This window comes from Sminthopsis crassicaudata, chromosome 2 (assembly GCF_048593235.1).
Source record: "Sminthopsis crassicaudata isolate SCR6 chromosome 2, ASM4859323v1, whole genome shotgun sequence".
Lineage (NCBI taxonomy): Eukaryota > Metazoa > Chordata > Mammalia > Dasyuromorphia > Dasyuridae > Sminthopsis > Sminthopsis crassicaudata.
In genome coordinates, this window is record NC_133618.1 from 570,304,501 (window position 1) to 570,322,936 (window position 18,436).

The 18,436-nt window shown below is 36.1% G+C and overlaps 1 protein-coding gene across 3 annotated transcripts in view; it reads left to right on the forward strand.

Moving 5' to 3' along the window:
* The window catches only part of ARNT2 (aryl hydrocarbon receptor nuclear translocator 2), a 258,328-nt gene that overhangs the window by 223,123 nt on the left and 16,769 nt on the right, over nucleotides 1-18,436 (forward strand). For all 3 annotated transcript variants that reach the window (XM_074295242.1, XM_074295240.1, XM_074295241.1), the window contains 2 exons: nucleotides 9,848-9,920; nucleotides 10,770-10,893. In XM_074295242.1, coding sequence (XP_074151343.1) covers nucleotides 9,848-9,920; nucleotides 10,770-10,893 — 197 coding nt within the window. The remainder of the gene's footprint in view (nucleotides 1-9,847; nucleotides 9,921-10,769; nucleotides 10,894-18,436) is intronic.

Genomic DNA, 18,436 nt, shown 5'->3' on the forward strand with positions numbered 1-18,436 from the left:
TAGTCCAATATAGTAATACAATCCAATAGTAATTGGACTCAGCACATTTTTTGACAGTGTGGAGTGGAAGGCAGCATAACTCAATAAGGGAATAGTAGTCTTTACCTAGAAAACTTTCTTGGCAACAACGTTGACATTTGTCAGTTTCTCTTTTTGCTTTTATGACCAAGAGAAGAGATCAGATAGTATTAAATATTTAGAGAATTCTTTTGGAGTCCTGCCTTGATGCGAGATGGACCAAGTCTCTCTTCTTGAAACAGACTGTATTGTAGTAACCTGAGTAATGATCCCTTGTCTCTAACCTTATCTGTAAACATTTTGAACTCTCTTGTGTGTCATATAACCTTTTAGCAATCTAAGGAAGCTCAGAAATCTGTTCTCAAAAGGTTGTCTTAAAATGTGTTTTTAAGAAAAAAGTATAAAAATAATCATAGGATTATAAAGGAAACCAATTTTATAAAAATACAGTTACTGGAATGTTTTTAAAACTAATTCACATACTCCAGGCTAAGGACGCCTAATGTATAGAGAGACTGACTACCTTATCTTGAATTTAATTCAGATTTTAAAAGGGCATTAAATTTCAGGGCCTTCAAGGGCTTCCTTCTTCCTTCCTATTAGCTTCCTTCTTAACTCAACTTTTACTGATTAGGGAACTTCAAGATTGAAAGATTACATAAATTAAACACCATTGTTATTAGATTTCTCCTTTCAAATAAGGACTATTTCAGAGGTGTCAAAGAGCCTGCAGGAACTAGATTAAAATGCATTTGGGAAAATATTTAATAAAACAAATGAAAATGCAGCACAGATTAATATTAATTCCTAATTGTATTCACAGGAACTACCTGTGTGGAGCGTTTAGTCTCTCCTAAAAAGCAGTCTGTTAAATCAAGAAAGTTATTGTGAAATGAGAATCCTTTTTAGAGAATCTGGAGAGTATTTTGTTAAATTTTTAACAATTGGCTCTCATAGAGCACCAGCTCTAGACTCAGGAAGACCTGAGTTCAAATCCAGCCTCAGACACTTAACACTTACTAGCTATATGACCCTGGGCAAGTCACTTAACCCCTTGCTTTGCAAAAACAAAATTAGCTCCCCCCCAAAAAAAATATGCCAAACACATTTTAAATTTAATCTACATCATTAATGGTTTCATATGGCTAGTACATCAACAGAATGATAAATAGTCTTGATTTGTACTGTTTGCTATTTCTTAACATATGTATGTTAACCCTGAAATTTTAAGTGGAACTAATTCTAGCATACCCATGAAAGGACTGGGCAACAAAGAAGGTGGAAAATGGCATCTATTATCCTATGACTGGGACATAGTCAGCCTGCTGACTTATCCCCATCACCACTGTTGCTTCCTATTCCTCATAAATTTATAAAGAACACACACACACACACACACACACACACACACACACACACACACACACACACACACACATACACACACTTAGAGAAGCTTTAATAGATTTATAATCTCATTGGAATTAGGTATTCTGTCCACTGATTAAGACTGTAAAATCCATACTTCATATCCTGCACAATTCTTGTACATGCCTTTCCTTAGCTTCTCCATGGAGAAAGTACCCTATGCACTAGAGATTTTCTTCTGGATCTTTGCATATTTTGTGGATTTCAGTGCCCCCCTACAACTATCTATATTTCACTCTTGCTGCATTTAACTCACATTCCTACCTTTTTAGAAGGCATCATGAACAATATTTTCTACACTAGGAGTTTCTTAAACTTTTTCACTCACAACCCCTTTTCACCAGAGAAAATTTTACATGGCCCTGGATATATAAAATATGCAAATCAAACATTTACTGATAATAAGTCATAATTTTGTGACATTTAATTACCATGATCCCATGTGGGTCATGACCCACAGTTTAAGAAGTTTTGTCCTATACTATTTTGTTGCGAGCTGTCGTCTCCAGAAGCTGCTGGATCGCTCTCTGGGAAGAGATCTGCTGTGTCTACTCAAATCTTTAAGACAGATTCTTCTTCCTGTAGTGAACCGTTGTCTCCAGGCAGTTGCTGTTAACTCTTGTCCTTAGAAGTGACTTCCCTTCCTGCAGAGAGCCCCGTCAGGCCTGATGTAATGCAGAGTCTTTCTTCTTGAATCCTGGCTCTGAATCTCCTCCAGCTCTTATCCTTCTCCAGGCCGATCTGCCCTCTGCGCCCATTGCTGTCTCTTTTTATCCTCCCAGAGAATGGGCGTGGGATAATGCAAGGGCTTCTGGGAAGAACCACCCCAGCCAATGAGCTTGCCCCCTCTATCAAGTCAACCTGAGTTCTCACCTTGTAATTGTCCAGAAAACCTGAATTCTCACCTTGTCACCATCCAGACAACCTCAGTTCTCACCTAGTAATCCTAACATCTCCCCCTTTCTTTTGATTTAGAACATAGGACAGTCATGACCTTGAAACATAAATCCATCAATATGGGAAGTATTACAGATAATTACATAAATTACATAAGCATATAGTAACATAGTAACATAACACATGCTAGAAGTATATAACATAATTGAAAATTTATAAATGTCCATAAGTCCATTGTCCATTAGTCTCATCTTGTGTGAGGAAGTCCAATGATTCCTGCTGGTTTTAAAGTTCTTTAACAGTCTTCTTATTATCCATGCTCTTTCAGTGTCAGATGTTTCTTAGATCTTCTCCTTTATTTTGAGGTCTTTCTCTTTTTCTGTCTCTCTCTGATGGACAAGGCGAATATGACTCGTTGGCACCCATCTGATTCCTTCTCCTGCTGAAGAAATACAAGCAAACCCTCTCTCCCAGGCAGTTAACCTATCTAATTATTACCTTCTATTTACCACTTTCTAAATCTCTTCTCATCATCTGGCAATTACATTGGAATTGTTTGCACTGGACACAGCCCTGTTGGTTTAAAAGGCCTGTATTCTCCCCAAGTGTAATCCATTTTTGCAATCTGATTGCCTTTTGACTCACTTATCAGGTAATCCCTTTCTGCCATGTGATTGCTTTTCTGCTGGTTGATTAAATCATAGTCCTGACCTTCTAAAGGTTCTTTGGGTGTAGCATTAGCTGCCATCATGCCCCAAGTCTTTTTTGCCTGGGGTCCTGGACCTGGGCCCCTCATCCCATTTCCCTGAATTATTCTACACTCTGATGCCCAATGGAGTCCTCTGTTGCATTTTGGACATGGGGTTTTAGGTCTTCTTTCACCCTGTCTTCTCACTGTATCTCCATACCTACACTGAGCTCTTAGATGCCCAATTTTTCCACATTGAAAACATCGCCGAGTTTCTCTAGAAGTCCCTTGCCAGGAGGGACCCTGCCTTTCCACATTCATCATTGTCCGGGTGTAAAAAGCATTTGTTCCCACTGTAGCACAGCGTCTTATGATCTCCTCTAAAGGAGCATCTTTGTCTAATCCCCATATAATTCTTTTGCAAATCTCATTGGCATTTTCCTTAGCCAGATGTCTGGTCATTATTTCTGTAGCTGAATTTTCTCCAATAGTTCTTTTGACAGCAGTTTGCAAACGTCCCACAAAATCTGCAAAAGGTTCATTGGGACCTTGCTGTATTTTAGTGAAAGCCTCTCCACGATCTTTCTGTCCAGGAAGGACACCCCAAGCTTTTATTGCAGCCTTAGCAATTTGTTCATATATTGTCATGGTATAATTAATCTGTTCCGAATTCTCTCCATACTGACCTTCACCAGCCAAGTGCTCAAAAGTGAATTGTGTGTTAACTCCTATTTCCAAATTGCATCTGACTTGAATTTTACATAATTCATGAAATTCCGAAAGCCATAATAAATTTTCTCCAGGTTCCAGGCATATCCTTGCTATGGATTTCCAATCATTCGGGGTTAGGACTTCATAAGACAAACCATCTAGTAACATTTTGACATAAGCTGATGTAGTCCCATAAAGGGTACAACCTTTTTTCAAATCCTTAATTTTATTCAAATCTAAAGGTGCATATCTTCTCATTTTATGACCTACAGAATCAATATTTTCAATCACAGGATATGCATGTATAAAATCACTTATATCCTGTCCTTCTCTCTTAGCTTTAACCAATGCTTTTTCTAATCTTGTCATAGGCTTAGGCTGCTTCACAGGCAATTCTGTTTGTGTTTCTGCCTCTTCCTCTCCTCCTTCTTGCTCCACCCATGAAGGGTTAATTGAGGGAGGAGATGGGAGGTGCTCCTGTTGCTCAGAATTGTACTTAACTTCATTGTTATCTGATTCATCCTTTTCACCTAGTTTAGTTGACACCTCCCCATTTTGCTCCTTCATCTCTTCCTTTAGAATAACATTTTTTAAAGCCATTTGGATTAAATTGTAGGTATGAATTGTATCTTTGGAAACTGAGTTTGGTCTGGAACCAAAGGGTAAAATGTCACAAAGGTAATTGTACTGTTCACCTAATTGCTCTCCTACTAATTTCCACTCATCTGGATCAATTCTTCTTCCAGAGAAAAAGAAGGACATATAACCTTCACAGTTCTTAAAAGTTCAGTAATCTCCTCTAAAATTATAATCAATCCTTGGCTTTTCATAACCTTGATGATGCTCTCTAAACATTTTCCTTGAACAGAAGGTGTTTGCCCCATTTCAGCTATAAGAGATTCCTGGTTTAGTCCTTAACAAGTTCCTTATTTATCTATTAGCACACTCACTTAATCTTTAACAAAGTTTCCTCGTTACTCACGGTTCTGGGTCAGAGAGACTGAGATCTAGATCGGAAGCTTTTCCACTGGAATCAGGACCGTGTCTGTCCCTGTTCGGGCGCCAAAATGCGAAGGTCTGGTCTAGCTCTTCTTGTCAGGATAAGCAAAAGTCCTTGCCCCACGTGTGGACGCCAAATGTTGCGAGCTGTCGTCTCCAGAAGCTGCTGGATCGCTCTCTGGGAAGAGATCTGCTGTGTCTACTCAAATCTTTAAGACAGATTCTTCTTCCTGTAGTGAACCGTTGTCTCCAGGCAGTTGCTGTTAACTCTTGTCCTTAGAAGTGACTTCCCTTCCTGCAGAGAGCCCCGTCAGGCCTGATGTAATGCAGAGTCTTTCTTCTTGAATCCTGGCTCTGAATCTCCTCCAGCTCTTATCCTTCTCCAGGCCGATCTGCCCTCTGCGCCCATTGCTGTCTCTTTTTATCCTCCCAGAGAATGGGCGTGGGATAATGCAAGGGCTTCTGGGAAGAACCACCCCAGCCAATGAGCTTGCCCCCTCTATCAAGTCAACCTGAGTTCTCACCTTGTAATTGTCCAGAAAACCTGAATTCTCACCTTGTCACCATCCAGACAACCTCAGTTCTCACCTAGTAATCCTAACACTATTTCTTGTGTACTCATCTTATTTAGTACTATGCTTGTTACACAGCCTTCTCAAACCACTTCAACATTGTTATAAAAAGGTTCCTGGAGCCCAGATCACAGTAGCTAGAAAGGCTAGATGCTAAGGGCTAATGCGGTTAATTGCAACTTGAAGCTTATGCCAGTCATCTTGAAGATCATCATGGGTAACATTCTTCTAAAAGCAGCATATAAGGACAGATTTGATTTCAGAGCCTTGTAGGCATAGGGATACATAGACAAAGGCCCTTAAATTATAACTATTCAATGCTTGCTTTAGGCATTGAACACATTTTGTAACTAGGACCTTGTTGTTTTTGAGGCATTTCAGTTGTGTCCACCTCTTCATCACTTTGGAAGTTTTATGGAAGTGATAAAAAAAGTCTGCCATTTCCTTCTACAGCTCATTTTACAGATGGAGACAAGAAGACTTAAGTAACTTGTGTAGGGTTCCATAGCTAGTAAGTGTCTGAAGTCAGTTTTTTTTTTCTTTTTTTGTACTTTTTTAAAATTAATTTTATAATTATAACATTTTTTGACAGTACATATGCATAGGTAATTTTTTACAACATTATCCCTTGTACTCCCTTCTGTTCCGAATTTTTACCCTTCTTCTCTCCACGCCCTCCCCTAGATGGCAGGCATTCCCATACATATTAAATATGTTATAGTATATCCTAAGTACAGTATATATATGTGCAGAACCGAATTTTGTTGTTGTTGTTGCAAAGGAAGAATTGGATTCGGAAGGTAAAAATAATCTGGGGAGAAAAACAAAAAATGCTCACAGTTTACACTCATTTCCCAGTGTTCCTTTTCTGGGTGTAGCTGATTCTGTCCATCATTGATCAATTGGAATTGGATTAGCTCTTCTCTATGTTGAAGATATCCACTTCCATAAGAATACATCTTCATACAGTATCATTGTTGTTGAAGTGTATAGTTCTGCTCATTTCACTCAGCATCAGTTGATGTCTCTCCAAGCCTCTCTGCATTCATCCTTTTGGTCGTTTCTTACAGAACAATAATATTCCATAATATTCATATACCATAATTTACCCAGCCATTCTCCAATTGACGAGCATCTGTTCATTTTCCAGTTTCTAGCCACTACAAAAAGGGCTGCCACAAACACTTTGGGACATACAGGTCCCTTTCCCTTCTTTAGTATTTCTTTGGGATATAAGCCCAGTAGTAGCACTGCTGGATCAAAGGATATGCACAGTTTGATAACTTTTGGGGCATAATTCCAGATTTCTCTTCAAAATGGTTGGATTCTTTCATAACTCCACCAACAATGCATCAGTGTTCCAGTTTTTCCACAGCCCCTCCAACATTCATCATCATTTGTTCCTGTCATCTTAGCCAATCTGACAGGCGTGTAGTGGTATCTCAGAGTTATCTTAATTTGCATTTCTCTGATCAATAGTGATTTGGAACACTCTTTCATATGAGTGGATATAGTTTCAATTTCATCATCTGAAAATTGTTAGTTCATATTCTTTGACCATTTATCAATTGGAGAATGGCTTGATTTCTTTTTTTTTTTTTAATTCATTTTTCCAAATTATCCCCTCCTTCCCTCCACTCCCTCCCCCCCCCATGGCAGGTAATCCCATACATTTTACATGTGTTACAATATAACCTAGATACAATATATGTGTGTAAATACCATTTTCTTGTTGCACATTAATTATTAGCTTCCGAATGTATAAGTAACCTGGGTAGATAGACAGTAGTGCTAACAATTTACATTCGCTTCCCAGTGTTCCTTCTCTGGGTATAGTTATTTCTGTCCATCATTGATCAACTGGAAGTGAGTTGGATCTTCTTTATGTTGAAGATATCCACTTCCATCAGAATACATCCTCATACAGTATTGTTGTTGAAGTATATAGTGATCTTCTGGTTCTGCTCATTTCACTCAGCAAAAGTTGTTTTGTCTCTCCAAATGGCTTGATTTCTTATAAATTAAAGTCAATTCTCTGTATATTTTGGAGATGAGGCTTTTATCAGAACCTTTAACTGTAAAAATGTTTTCCCAATTTGTTACTTCCCTTCTAATCTTGTTTGCATTAGTTTTGTTTGTACAAAAGCTTTTTAATTTGATGTAATCAAAATTTTCTATTTTGTGATCAATAATGATCTCTAGTTCTCCTTTGGTCACAAATTCCTTCCTCCTCCACAAGTCTGAGAGTAAATTATCCTATGTTCCTCTAATTTATTTATGATCTCGTTCTTTATGCCTAAATCATGGACCCATTTTGATCTTATCTTAGTATGTGGTGTTAAGTGTGGGTCCATGCCTAGTTTCTGCCATATTAATTTCCAGTTTTCCCAGCAGTTTTTGTCAGATAATGAATTCTTATCCCAAAAGTTGGGATCTTTGGGTTTGTCAAACACTAGATTGCTATTTTTATTCACTATCTTGGCCTGTGAACCACTGATCAACTAGTCTATTTCTTAGCCAATACCAAATGGTTTTGATGACTGCTGCTTTATAATATAGTTCTAGATCAGGTACACCTAGACCACCTTCATTTGATTTTTTTTTCATTACTTCCCTTGAAATTCTTGACCTTTTGTTCTTCCATATGAATTTTGTTGTTATTTTTTCTAGGTCATTAAAATAGTTTCTTGGGAGTCTTATTGGTATAGCACTAAATAAATAGATTAGTTTAGGGAGTATTGTCATCTTGATTATATTCGCTGGGCCTATCCAAGAGCACTTAATGTCTTTCCAATTATTTAAATCTGACTTTATTTTTGTGGCAAGTGTTTTGTAATTTTGCTCATATAATTCTTGACTTTCCTTTGGTAGATATATTCCCAAATATTTTATACTATCGACAGTTATTTTGAATGGAATTTCTCTTTGTATCTCTTGCTGTTGGATTGTGTTGGTAATGTATAAAAATGCTCAGGATTTATGTGGATTTATTTTGTATCCTGCAACTTTGCTAAAGTTCTGAATTATTTCTAATAGCTTTTTAGCAGAGTCTTTGGGGTTCTCTAAGTATACCATCATGTCATCTGCAAAGAGTGATAGTTTGATTTCCTCATTACCTACTCTAATTCCTTGAAGCTCTTTCTCGGCTCTAATTGACGAGACTAGCGTTTCTAGTACAATATGAAGTCAGTTTTGAACTCAGGAAGAGGAGTCTTTGTGACTCCAGGCCTAAAACTATCCTTTGTGCCACCTGCCTTCCCAGGAGAGTGGTTAGAGGTGATAGCAAAAAATTTTTAAACCACATAGCAGAACATTACTGACAAAAAAATGGTATAGACAATAAATGATATAGGAATCTTGAGGAAGGAGTGTCAATGTGGACCTAGGAAGATCTGACAAGACTGAGTGTGACAAGACCCATGAAAAAGGAGGAGGCTTTCCATTGGCTAAAAATATGAGTAAATATCATTTTGGGAAAATATGAAATACAGTTCTAGAATGAAATGTGGGATTTTTTAATGCTTTATAATGTTAATGCTTTAACTTAAGGAGGGAGTAACAATTAGCATAATTATACTTCAGTAATTCAAAAATTCAGAGGTTTATCAGTGTGACTACTCCCTCTCCTGATAATATAGATTATACACCTTCCAGGCTTTAGCATATAGTCTTCATTGGTTAATATGGTCCAAAAATAATTTCATCATTTGTGGTCTAACCTTTTGGGGATAGCAATAATTTTATACTAATTAATTTAAAAAAAAAAAAAAAAAAAAAAAAAAAAAAAAAAGGTTGGCTCAATTGGAAATGTTTGCTTTTCACTAAACTTACCAGTGACCTGCTAAACTTTATAGAATACCAGATGACTTGTCTTTTAAGAGAGAAAGAATAAGAAAAGACTAATTAAAAACTAGATATTCTAGTTATTCTGAATTTCAATTTGAAGAACATTGCTTTGTTGTCCTTCCCTACTGTTCCAGGAAGAAACATGGCTCATTGGAAAGACCACTGGATTTGAAGTCAGAGAACCTTCATTTGAATCTTAGCCCTGCCATTATTAGTTTTATGTCTTGATTTGTTACTTTGTTATTGAATATGTTTTTTTCTCTATGAAATTTGGGCATTGAGATTAAGTAATTTCAGAGGTCCCTTCAAGACAGAGATCTATGATCCTATGATTTTAGGCCTTTAAAAATAATTATCAATGTAATTTTATGAAAAATGAAGACATAATTTAGAATACATGCCTTTAAGAAATGTTTTATTACAAGAGAGTGATTCTTGTCTTTATCTTTGTTGGGAAGAAAGAAAAAGTTTAAAATTTGCAAAGTACCCATCTTTTGCTTTCCTGGGGAAAAATGAACTCTTACCATGTTGTATATCAGAAAAAGTTGTAATTAATTTTCATTTGCACCTTTTCTAATAAAAATAATAGCAGCTGGCATTTACACAGCATTTTAAAGGCTGACAAAGCACTATATATGATATCTCATTTTATATTTTTCATAATTCTTATTTTTCTCCATGTTTACAGACAACTTCAGCAACAACAGGCCGAACTTGAAGTACACCAGAGAGATGGACTGTCTTCATATGATTTATCTCAGGTGAATTTTGATATAGCTTTTTATTGATCTTTATTGATCTAAAACAGCAATGGAACACCTCCATGCTGCATGTCAACATCATTCCTGTACTTAAGTTTTATCTTTCATAAGAGGTGATGTTGCTTTAGCCATTCTTATTGGGCCAGAGAATGATTTTCTTCTGGTGGGATACTCTGGCTGTATCATTCAGAACAGAACCACCAAAGATTTAAGGACTAAAGCAGATGAACTGTACTGAATCACCTCATTTGTGTTTCTGATAACGAAAGTAACTTATTATTTTTGAAGTTTTATTTTGAGCCTGGATTTGAAGTCTAAGCTGAGTGTTACAAAACAATTGATTAATCTTCCCAACTTAACTCTTGTCCCTCTTCCCTTTTTTTCCATGTCTCTCCTTAATTATGTATTCCTTTTTCCTCTTCTCCCTCAATCTGTCTTCCATCTTTCTTAACTACTCCATCTACACTTTTCAGCTAACCACACACAACATGGAACCAAAGTGTCTCTGAGTATTTGTTGTGTTTATAACTTTTGTTTCCACTTCACAATTTTAAAAGTAAATAAATTGAGCATTTGGTGTTTCTTCCCCTAAAGGGAGAAAGACATACACAAAGTTGTTTTTTTTAATCCTTTGTTGTCCTTAATTGACCATAGGTTTTTTTCTGTGGTTCAGTAGCCCTCAGAGGGAAAAAATGTTTTTGACAATTGTTTAAAGAATAAAACAATATCAGTGTCCAGATAGAAGGAGAAACCTAAAGACAAAGAATTGATAGTCATTAATAGCTACTAAAGAAAGATTTTTTGTGTTAAATGGTTGAAGTGGTCAATTTCTTTCTTATATTTTAATAGGTGCCTGTTCCAAATATACCAGCTAATGTTCATGAGACTGGAAAACCAGTAGAAAAGGCAGACACAATCTTTTCCCAAGAAAGAGATCCTCGGTTCGCAGAGATGTTTGCAGGAATAACTGCATGTGAGTGGTCATTAGAATTCCTTTTTATTTATTTTATTCTTTAAGAAATAACTGTTAAAACAGAGCTATCACTGGTGACTCAGAATTCTGCTCCTAGAAAGCACAAAATGTGACTGTAAAGTTCATTGTCAACTTAAACAATAAAAGGACCAGATGACCATAACTTTTCATTTGGAATGAGGGAAAAATGGATAAAGAATTTGAATCTCTTATGATGGGTACTTTTTGTTTGGGCTTCCTGAAAAAATAAACAAATTGCCAAGGTTTTCAAAATAAAGTTAAAAGAGAATTTATTTCTCATCCCAATAGATCAGACTCACAGCTTTGTTGGGTACCCAGAAAACAGCAGGGAGGATAATTACAACAGTTAGAATCTCCCTGGATTTTCCCAAGTCACTTGAGGTGAGAGCAGTGATTCTGATAGGAAGGAGCAGTGGTGAAGCAAAGATTCACTGTAGCTTGACTGTTCCAGGAATAATTTTAAGGAAACTCTGAGGCAAATAGTTTTCATTTCTATGGATGTCAGCAGGTCCTGTTCAAGAGCAGGGGAGAAAACCAGCCTTCTGCTTCAGCAATGGAATGCTTGTGAGATGAGAATGAAATTAGTGCTGCCTTTTTGCTAATTTAATTTTCCAAAGATCATGCCATTTTTCCTTTTTTTGAAAGAGAAAAAAAATGCAAAAGATGGTTTTATTTGTTGTTTGGGGAGGTTTGGAGTCTTTTATGGAAGGAGGGTGCTTCTCTTGTTCCCTTTTGACACTCAGGTATCTGTCTGTCTTTTCCTGTCTCTCTCTCCCTTCCTTCCTCCTGATCTTCTTCCTCCTCCTCTTTTTCTTCCTCTCCTTCTCCTTCTTCTTTTTTCCTTCTCAGACTCTGTCTCTCCCTCCTCTCTCTCTCTCTCTCTCTCTCTCTCTCTCTCTCTCTCTCTCTCTCTCTCTCTCTCTCTCTCTCTCTCTCTCTCTCTCTCTCTTTTTCTCTGTCTCTCTCTCACTCTCTCTGTCTCTCTGTCTCTGTCTCTGTCTCTCTCTGTCTCTCTCTCTCTCTCTCTCTGTCTCTCTCTCTCTCTCTCTCTCTTTTTCTCTCTCTGTCTCTCTCTCTCTCTGTCTCTCTCTCTGTCTCTCTCTCTCTGTCTCTCTCTCTCTCTTTCTCTGTGTGTGTGTGTGTGTCTTTTTCTCTCTCTCTCTTTCTATTTCTCTTGCTTTCACTCTCTTTCTCTCTATTTTGGCTTTCAAAAAAAATAAATAAATAAACTCTGCTTAAGTAGCTTGGAATGAAGGAAGAGATTCCCCATGAGGTCTCCCAGCAGGGGGCAGAGTTCCGGCCTATGAACCATCCATACAACTTGACCTTTCCCTAACTGCCTGATCCCCATCACTTCTGTTTATTTACTTGAAAGATTGGATGTTCTGGGGCTTCTCCTGTTGTGAGACAGGAACCCAAGCCGGGCAACTCAATTCCCACCCCAGGCTCCGGAGCCTGAAACGACAGGAGCCCAAGCAGGGTGGTTCACTTCTCTCCCCAGGCCCCGGAGCTTGAACCCAGGATAGTTCTGCTTTCGTGGGGCTTCCAGAAACTCTGACGTTGGAAGAGAATGGGTGGGGGCTCAGCCCAGCAGGCTCTCAGTTCAGCTGGGGGACAAACCCCAGGTTCTGATGAATACCAGCGTTCTTATATTCTGCCCCAGTACAAAATGCAATTTCTAATACTAATGCTGAGGGAACAGTTCATGAAACCTAATCAGGTGTTCTTAATTATTTGTTTAAGAACAAGAGGAGTTTCCCAAAAGACTCAATAAAATACCAAATTAAAAATGAGGGAAGGTTTTGAGTGTATGTAGCTTTGGTATTTCTGACCTTAAAACTTTTTTTGCCTTGTAGGTTTTTTTAAAATTGGGGGGGGGGGGGATTTAGGAAAAAAAACAACTAACTAGGATGTAATAAAATAAGGACCAAAATCTTGTTTTAAATCATAGGATTTAGAACATGAAGTGACCTTTAAGATTATCTCTCAAACCTGCTACCCAACTGTTTTAGAGTTTAGGAAATTAATAGTCAAGGAGAATTAAATTGGCCAAGATTACATGAATAGTAAATAAAATATCCAGGACTCAAGTATAGGCTCTTTGTATAGTACTGATACTGAAAGCCAGCATCATTTACAGAAAAGACTAACTAAATGTTTAACACTTCAGCCTGCATAGAAATATACCACATTACCACACATGCGGGCAATTTAAAGAGCATTTAATGGGACTCAGAGGGCCAAAATTCAAGTCCCAGCTTTAGTACTTGCCAAACATGAAACCTAGGACAAGTTGTAATAATGGTAATAGTTGTAGTCATAGTCCTAAGAGTAGTAATGATGAGAAAACATTTTTAAAGTACTTAGCATGGTGCCTAGATATTGTAGGTACTATATAAATAATGGCCATGGTGGTGGTAGTAAAGGTAGTAGTAATAGTAGTAGTGGTAGTGGTAGTGGTGGTAGTAATGAGATATTTGTAAAGCACTTGCTACATTTCCTAGGCTGTGGTAGATACTAAATCAATGTTTGGTGGTGGTAGTAGTAGTAGCAGTAGTAATGAGATATTTGTAAAAGGCTTAAGATAATGCCTGGCATATAGTAGGTGCTATATAAATGTTAGGTAATAGTAGTAGTTATAGTTGTGATTGTAGTTTTTGTAGTAGTAATGAGATAATATTTGTGAAATACTTAGCATAGCACCTGGTAAATGGTGCATGCTAAGTAAGTGTTAGATGGTTGTAGTAGTTTTTTTTTTTTTTTTTTTTTTTCAGAGGCAGTTGGGGTTAAATGACTTGCCCAGGGTCACACAGCTAGGAAGTATTAAGTGTCTGAGGCAGGATTTGATCTCAGGTCTTTCTGAATTCAGGGCCAGCATTCTATCTACTACACCAACTACTTGCCCCACTAATAGTATATTTATAAAGTGCTTAGCATAGAGTCTGATACATAATAGATGCTATAAAATGTTAATTAGTAGTGATAATAGTAGTTGTAATATTGAAATATATTTTGAAACATAATTAGTATATGCTTAGTATGTATTAGGTCCTATATAAATGTTAACTAATAATAAAGCATTTACTCTATAAAATTGTCATGTAGCACTTTTAAGATTTTCCATGTAGGAGCAGCTAGATGGCGCAGTGGATAAAATACCAGCCCTGAAGTCAGGAGGACTTCAGTCTCTGAAATTCTTCTTAATTGAAGATCAGAAATTTAGAAATGGAAAGGACCTTAATCCAACCCCTCATTTTACAGGCGAAGAAATTAATGTGCACAGAGAGAGGTTAGTGACTTTCTGAAGTGGTTCCAGGTAAAATGGAGAGATTGGGATCAGAGAACCCCAATGTGCAAAGTTTTTTGGACAAAAAATGGGAGAAATGAGGCCTGGCATTTTTACTAATGTAGGAAATGTATCTATTCAGTCTTCAGACACTTTTTTTTCTTTACACTGACTTTGAAAGTAGAAGAACCAGACTCAAGGGCCCATTCTTCACTGATTCTTGAACTGACCAAAGTCACATAGCCTTTCTGAACCTCACTGTCTGAATCTATAAAATGAAATTATAATGCATGTGGTACTCCACCTCAAAGAAGTGCTCTTAAAAAAAAAAAAAAAATGCTCTAAAGGGATATCCAAAATCCCTGTTCAGTTATTTTAGTCATATCCAATCCTATGTGATTCCATTTGGGGTTTTCTTGGCAGACATACTGGAGAGGTTTGCTATTTCCTCTTTCAGCCCATTTTACAGATGAGGAAATTGAGGCAACAGAGTGAAGTGACTTGCACAGGATCATACTACTAGTAAGTGGTCAAGAGCAATTCAGAGATATTTCTAAAGGGCTGTAAAACTGTGCATATTGTTTGATCCAGCTTCCAAAGAGCTTATAAAAGAGGGGAAAGAGCCCATAAGTGCAAAATGTTTGTAGCAGCTCTTTTTGTGGTGGCAAATGATTGGAAAATGAGGTGTCCATCAATTGGGGAATGTCTGAATAAGTTATGGTATATTAAAGTAATAGAATATTATGTTCTAAAAAAATTGCTGAATAAGTTGATTTTAGAAAGGTTTGGAAAGATTTCCATGAACTGATGTTGAGGAAAACAAGCAGAATCAGGAATACATTGTACATGATAACAGCAAGAACTATTGTATTTCTACCCAGGTTACTTACACCTTCGGAATCTAATTCTTACTGGGCAACAAGAAATTTAGTTTTACACACATATATTGTATTAAGGATATACTGTAACACATTTAATATGCATGGGATTGTCTGTCATCTAGGGGAAGGAGTAGAGGGAGGGAGGGGAAAATTTGGAAAAGCAAATACAAGGGATAATCTTGTAAAAAAAAAAAATTACCCATGCATATGTACTGTCAAAAAATTATAATTATAAAATTAATTTTAAAAATAATAATAGCAAGATTGGGCAATGATCAACCATGACAGACTTAGTTCTTTAAAACCAGCAGTTTCAGTGATCCAAGGCAATCCCAATAAGCTTTGGATGGAACCCTCTTATCTGTATTCAGAAAGAAAACTATGGAGACCGAATGTAAATCAACAAATGCTATGTTCAGTTTTTTACCTCTTTCTCTTTTATTATTTATTTGTTTTGTCTTGTGCTTTTTTTCCTGTTGTCCTGATTTTTATCTCCCAACATAATTCATGAGGAAATATGTTTAAAAAAAAGAAAGAAAGAAAGAAAAAATGTACATGTATGTACATGTATAACCAAAAAAAAAAAAGAAGAAATAAACTTTTTTACACGTATTTAGGAAAAATGAAAAGTAAAAAAATTAATAAAAAAGAAATCTGAAGCCATATTTTAATTCAGGCCCAACACTATTTACTGTGCCTTACCCCACCAGAACTTAGTACTATGGAATTTAGAGCCATGAGAGGCCTAAGATATTCTTTAGTTAAGCCCTCTCATTTTCTACATGAAGAAACCAAAGCCATATAGGTAGTAAGAAGCAGTAATAGCATTCAAATCTCAGGGGATCCCAAAGCAAACTCATTCTTTTTTTGTTTTTAGCTACTTCTACTTTATTTTATTTTTTAACATTTGTTTTTGGCTTTTTTCATTATTAAAGCTTTTTAATTTTCAAAACATATCCATAGATAATTTTCGATATTTACCCTTAAAATTTTTTGTATTCCAAATTTTCCCCTCCCTTCCTCCAGCAAGTAATCCAATATGTAGACAGCATATTTGACAGCAAGTAATCCAATATGTATTAAACATATGTAGTTCTTCTATACATATTTCCACAATTACCATGCTGCACAAGAAAAATCAGATCAAAAAGGAAAAAATGAGAAAGAAAGCAAAATTCAATCAAACAACAACAAAAAGAGTGAAAATGCTATGTTGTGATCCACACTCAGTTCCCATAGTCCTCTCTCTGAGTACAGATGGCTCTCTTCATCACAAGACTATTGGATCTTATTGTTAAGAGTCATGTCCATCAGAATTGATCATCATATAATCTTGCTGTTGCCATGTACAATGATCTCCTGCTTCTACTCACTTCATTTAGCATCAGTTTATGTAAGTCTCTCCAGGCCTTTCTGAAATCATCCTTCTAATCATTTTAATAGAACATTAATATACTATAACATTTGTATACCATAATTTTTTCAAGCATTCTCCAACTGATGGGCATCCACTCAGTTTCCAGTTCCTTACCACTACAGAAAAGGGCTGCTACAAACATTTTTGTACATGAGGGTCCCTTTCACTCCTTTATGATATCTTTGGGATACAAGCTCAAAAGAGACACCGTTGGATCAAAGAGTATACACAATTTGATAGTCATTTGGGCACAGTTCCAAATTGCTCTCTAGAATGGTTGAATCAATTCACAACTCCACCAACAATGTATTAGTGTCCCAGTTTTCCCACACTCTTTCCAACATTTGTCATTATCTTTTCCTGTCATCTTAGCCAATCTGAGAGGTGTGTAGTGATACCTCAGAGTTATCTTAATTTGTATTTTTCATCAGTAATGATTTAGAGCACCTTTTCATATAACAAGAAATGGTTTTAATTTCTTCACCTGAAAATTGTCTGTTCGTATCCTTTGACCATTTATCAATTGGAGAATGGCTTGGATTTTTATATATATTTGAGTCAATTCTCTATATATTTTAGAAATGAGCCTTTATCAGAACCCTTGAATGTAAAAATTTTTCCTAGTTTATCCTTCCCTTCTAATTTTGTTTTGTTTATACAAAATATTTTTAACTTAATATAATCAGAATTATCCATTTTGCATTCAGTAATGTACTCCAGTTCTTATTTGGCCACAAATTCCTTCCTCCTCCACAGATCTGAGAGATAAACTAGCTTTTGTTCTTCTATTTGCTTATAATATCACTCTTTATATCTAAATCATGAGACCATTTCAACTTTATTTTTCTATATATAGGGCATAGGATGTGAATCAGTGCTTAGTTCTGCCATACTAATTTCTAATTTTCCCAGCAATTTTTGTCAAATAGTGAATTTTTATCCCAAAAACTGGGGTCTTTGGGTTTGTCAAACACTAAATTACCATAGTCATTGACTATTGTGTTTTGTGAACCTAGGCTATTCCACTGATCGACTACTCTATTTCTTAACCAGTACCAAATGGTTTTGATGACCACTGCTTTATTATATAGTTTTAGTTCGACATAACTAGACCACCTTCATTTGCATTTTTTTCCATTAATTTCCTTGAAGTTCTTGACTTTTTGTTCTTCCAGATGACCTCTGTTATTATTTTTTGTAGCTCTGTAAAATAATTTCTTGGGAGTTTGATTGTTATGGCACTGAATAAGTAGATTAATTTAGGTAGTATTGTCATTTTTATTATATTAACTCAGCCTAACCATGAACACTTGATATTTTTCCAACTGATTATATTTGACTTTATTTGAATGGAAAGTGTTTTGTAATTGTGTTCATATAGTTCCTGACTTTGCCTTGGCAGATGGATTCCCAAATATTTTATATTATTTGCAGTTATTTTAAATGGAATTTCTCTTTGTTTTCACATTGCTAGATTTTGCTGGCTACATAGTGAGATGTTGATGATTTATGTGGATTTATTTTGTATCCTGCAATTTTGCTAAAGTTGTGAATTGTTTCTAGTAGTTTTTTAGTTGATTCTCTAAGTATATTATCATATCATCTGCAAAAAAAAAAAAAAAAAGATAATTTATTTTCCTCATTACCTACTGTAATTCCTTTAATTTTTTTTCTTCTTTTATTGCCAAAAGTAATATTTCTGATACAATATTAAATAGTAATAGTGATATTCCATCTCTAATACTGGTCAAGTGCCTACAGAGTTTTAAAGGCAGTGAATGAATATAGAGGGTATATTACTTTATCTTAGGAGATAGTACACATGCTCAATAATATGATTGTGTATAGAGAGATGTTGCTTCTAAGATACAGGAGTCAGAGGGGATATGCAAGAAGGGGGAAAGGATTTTATATCATAATATCTTAAAAGTCTCACAC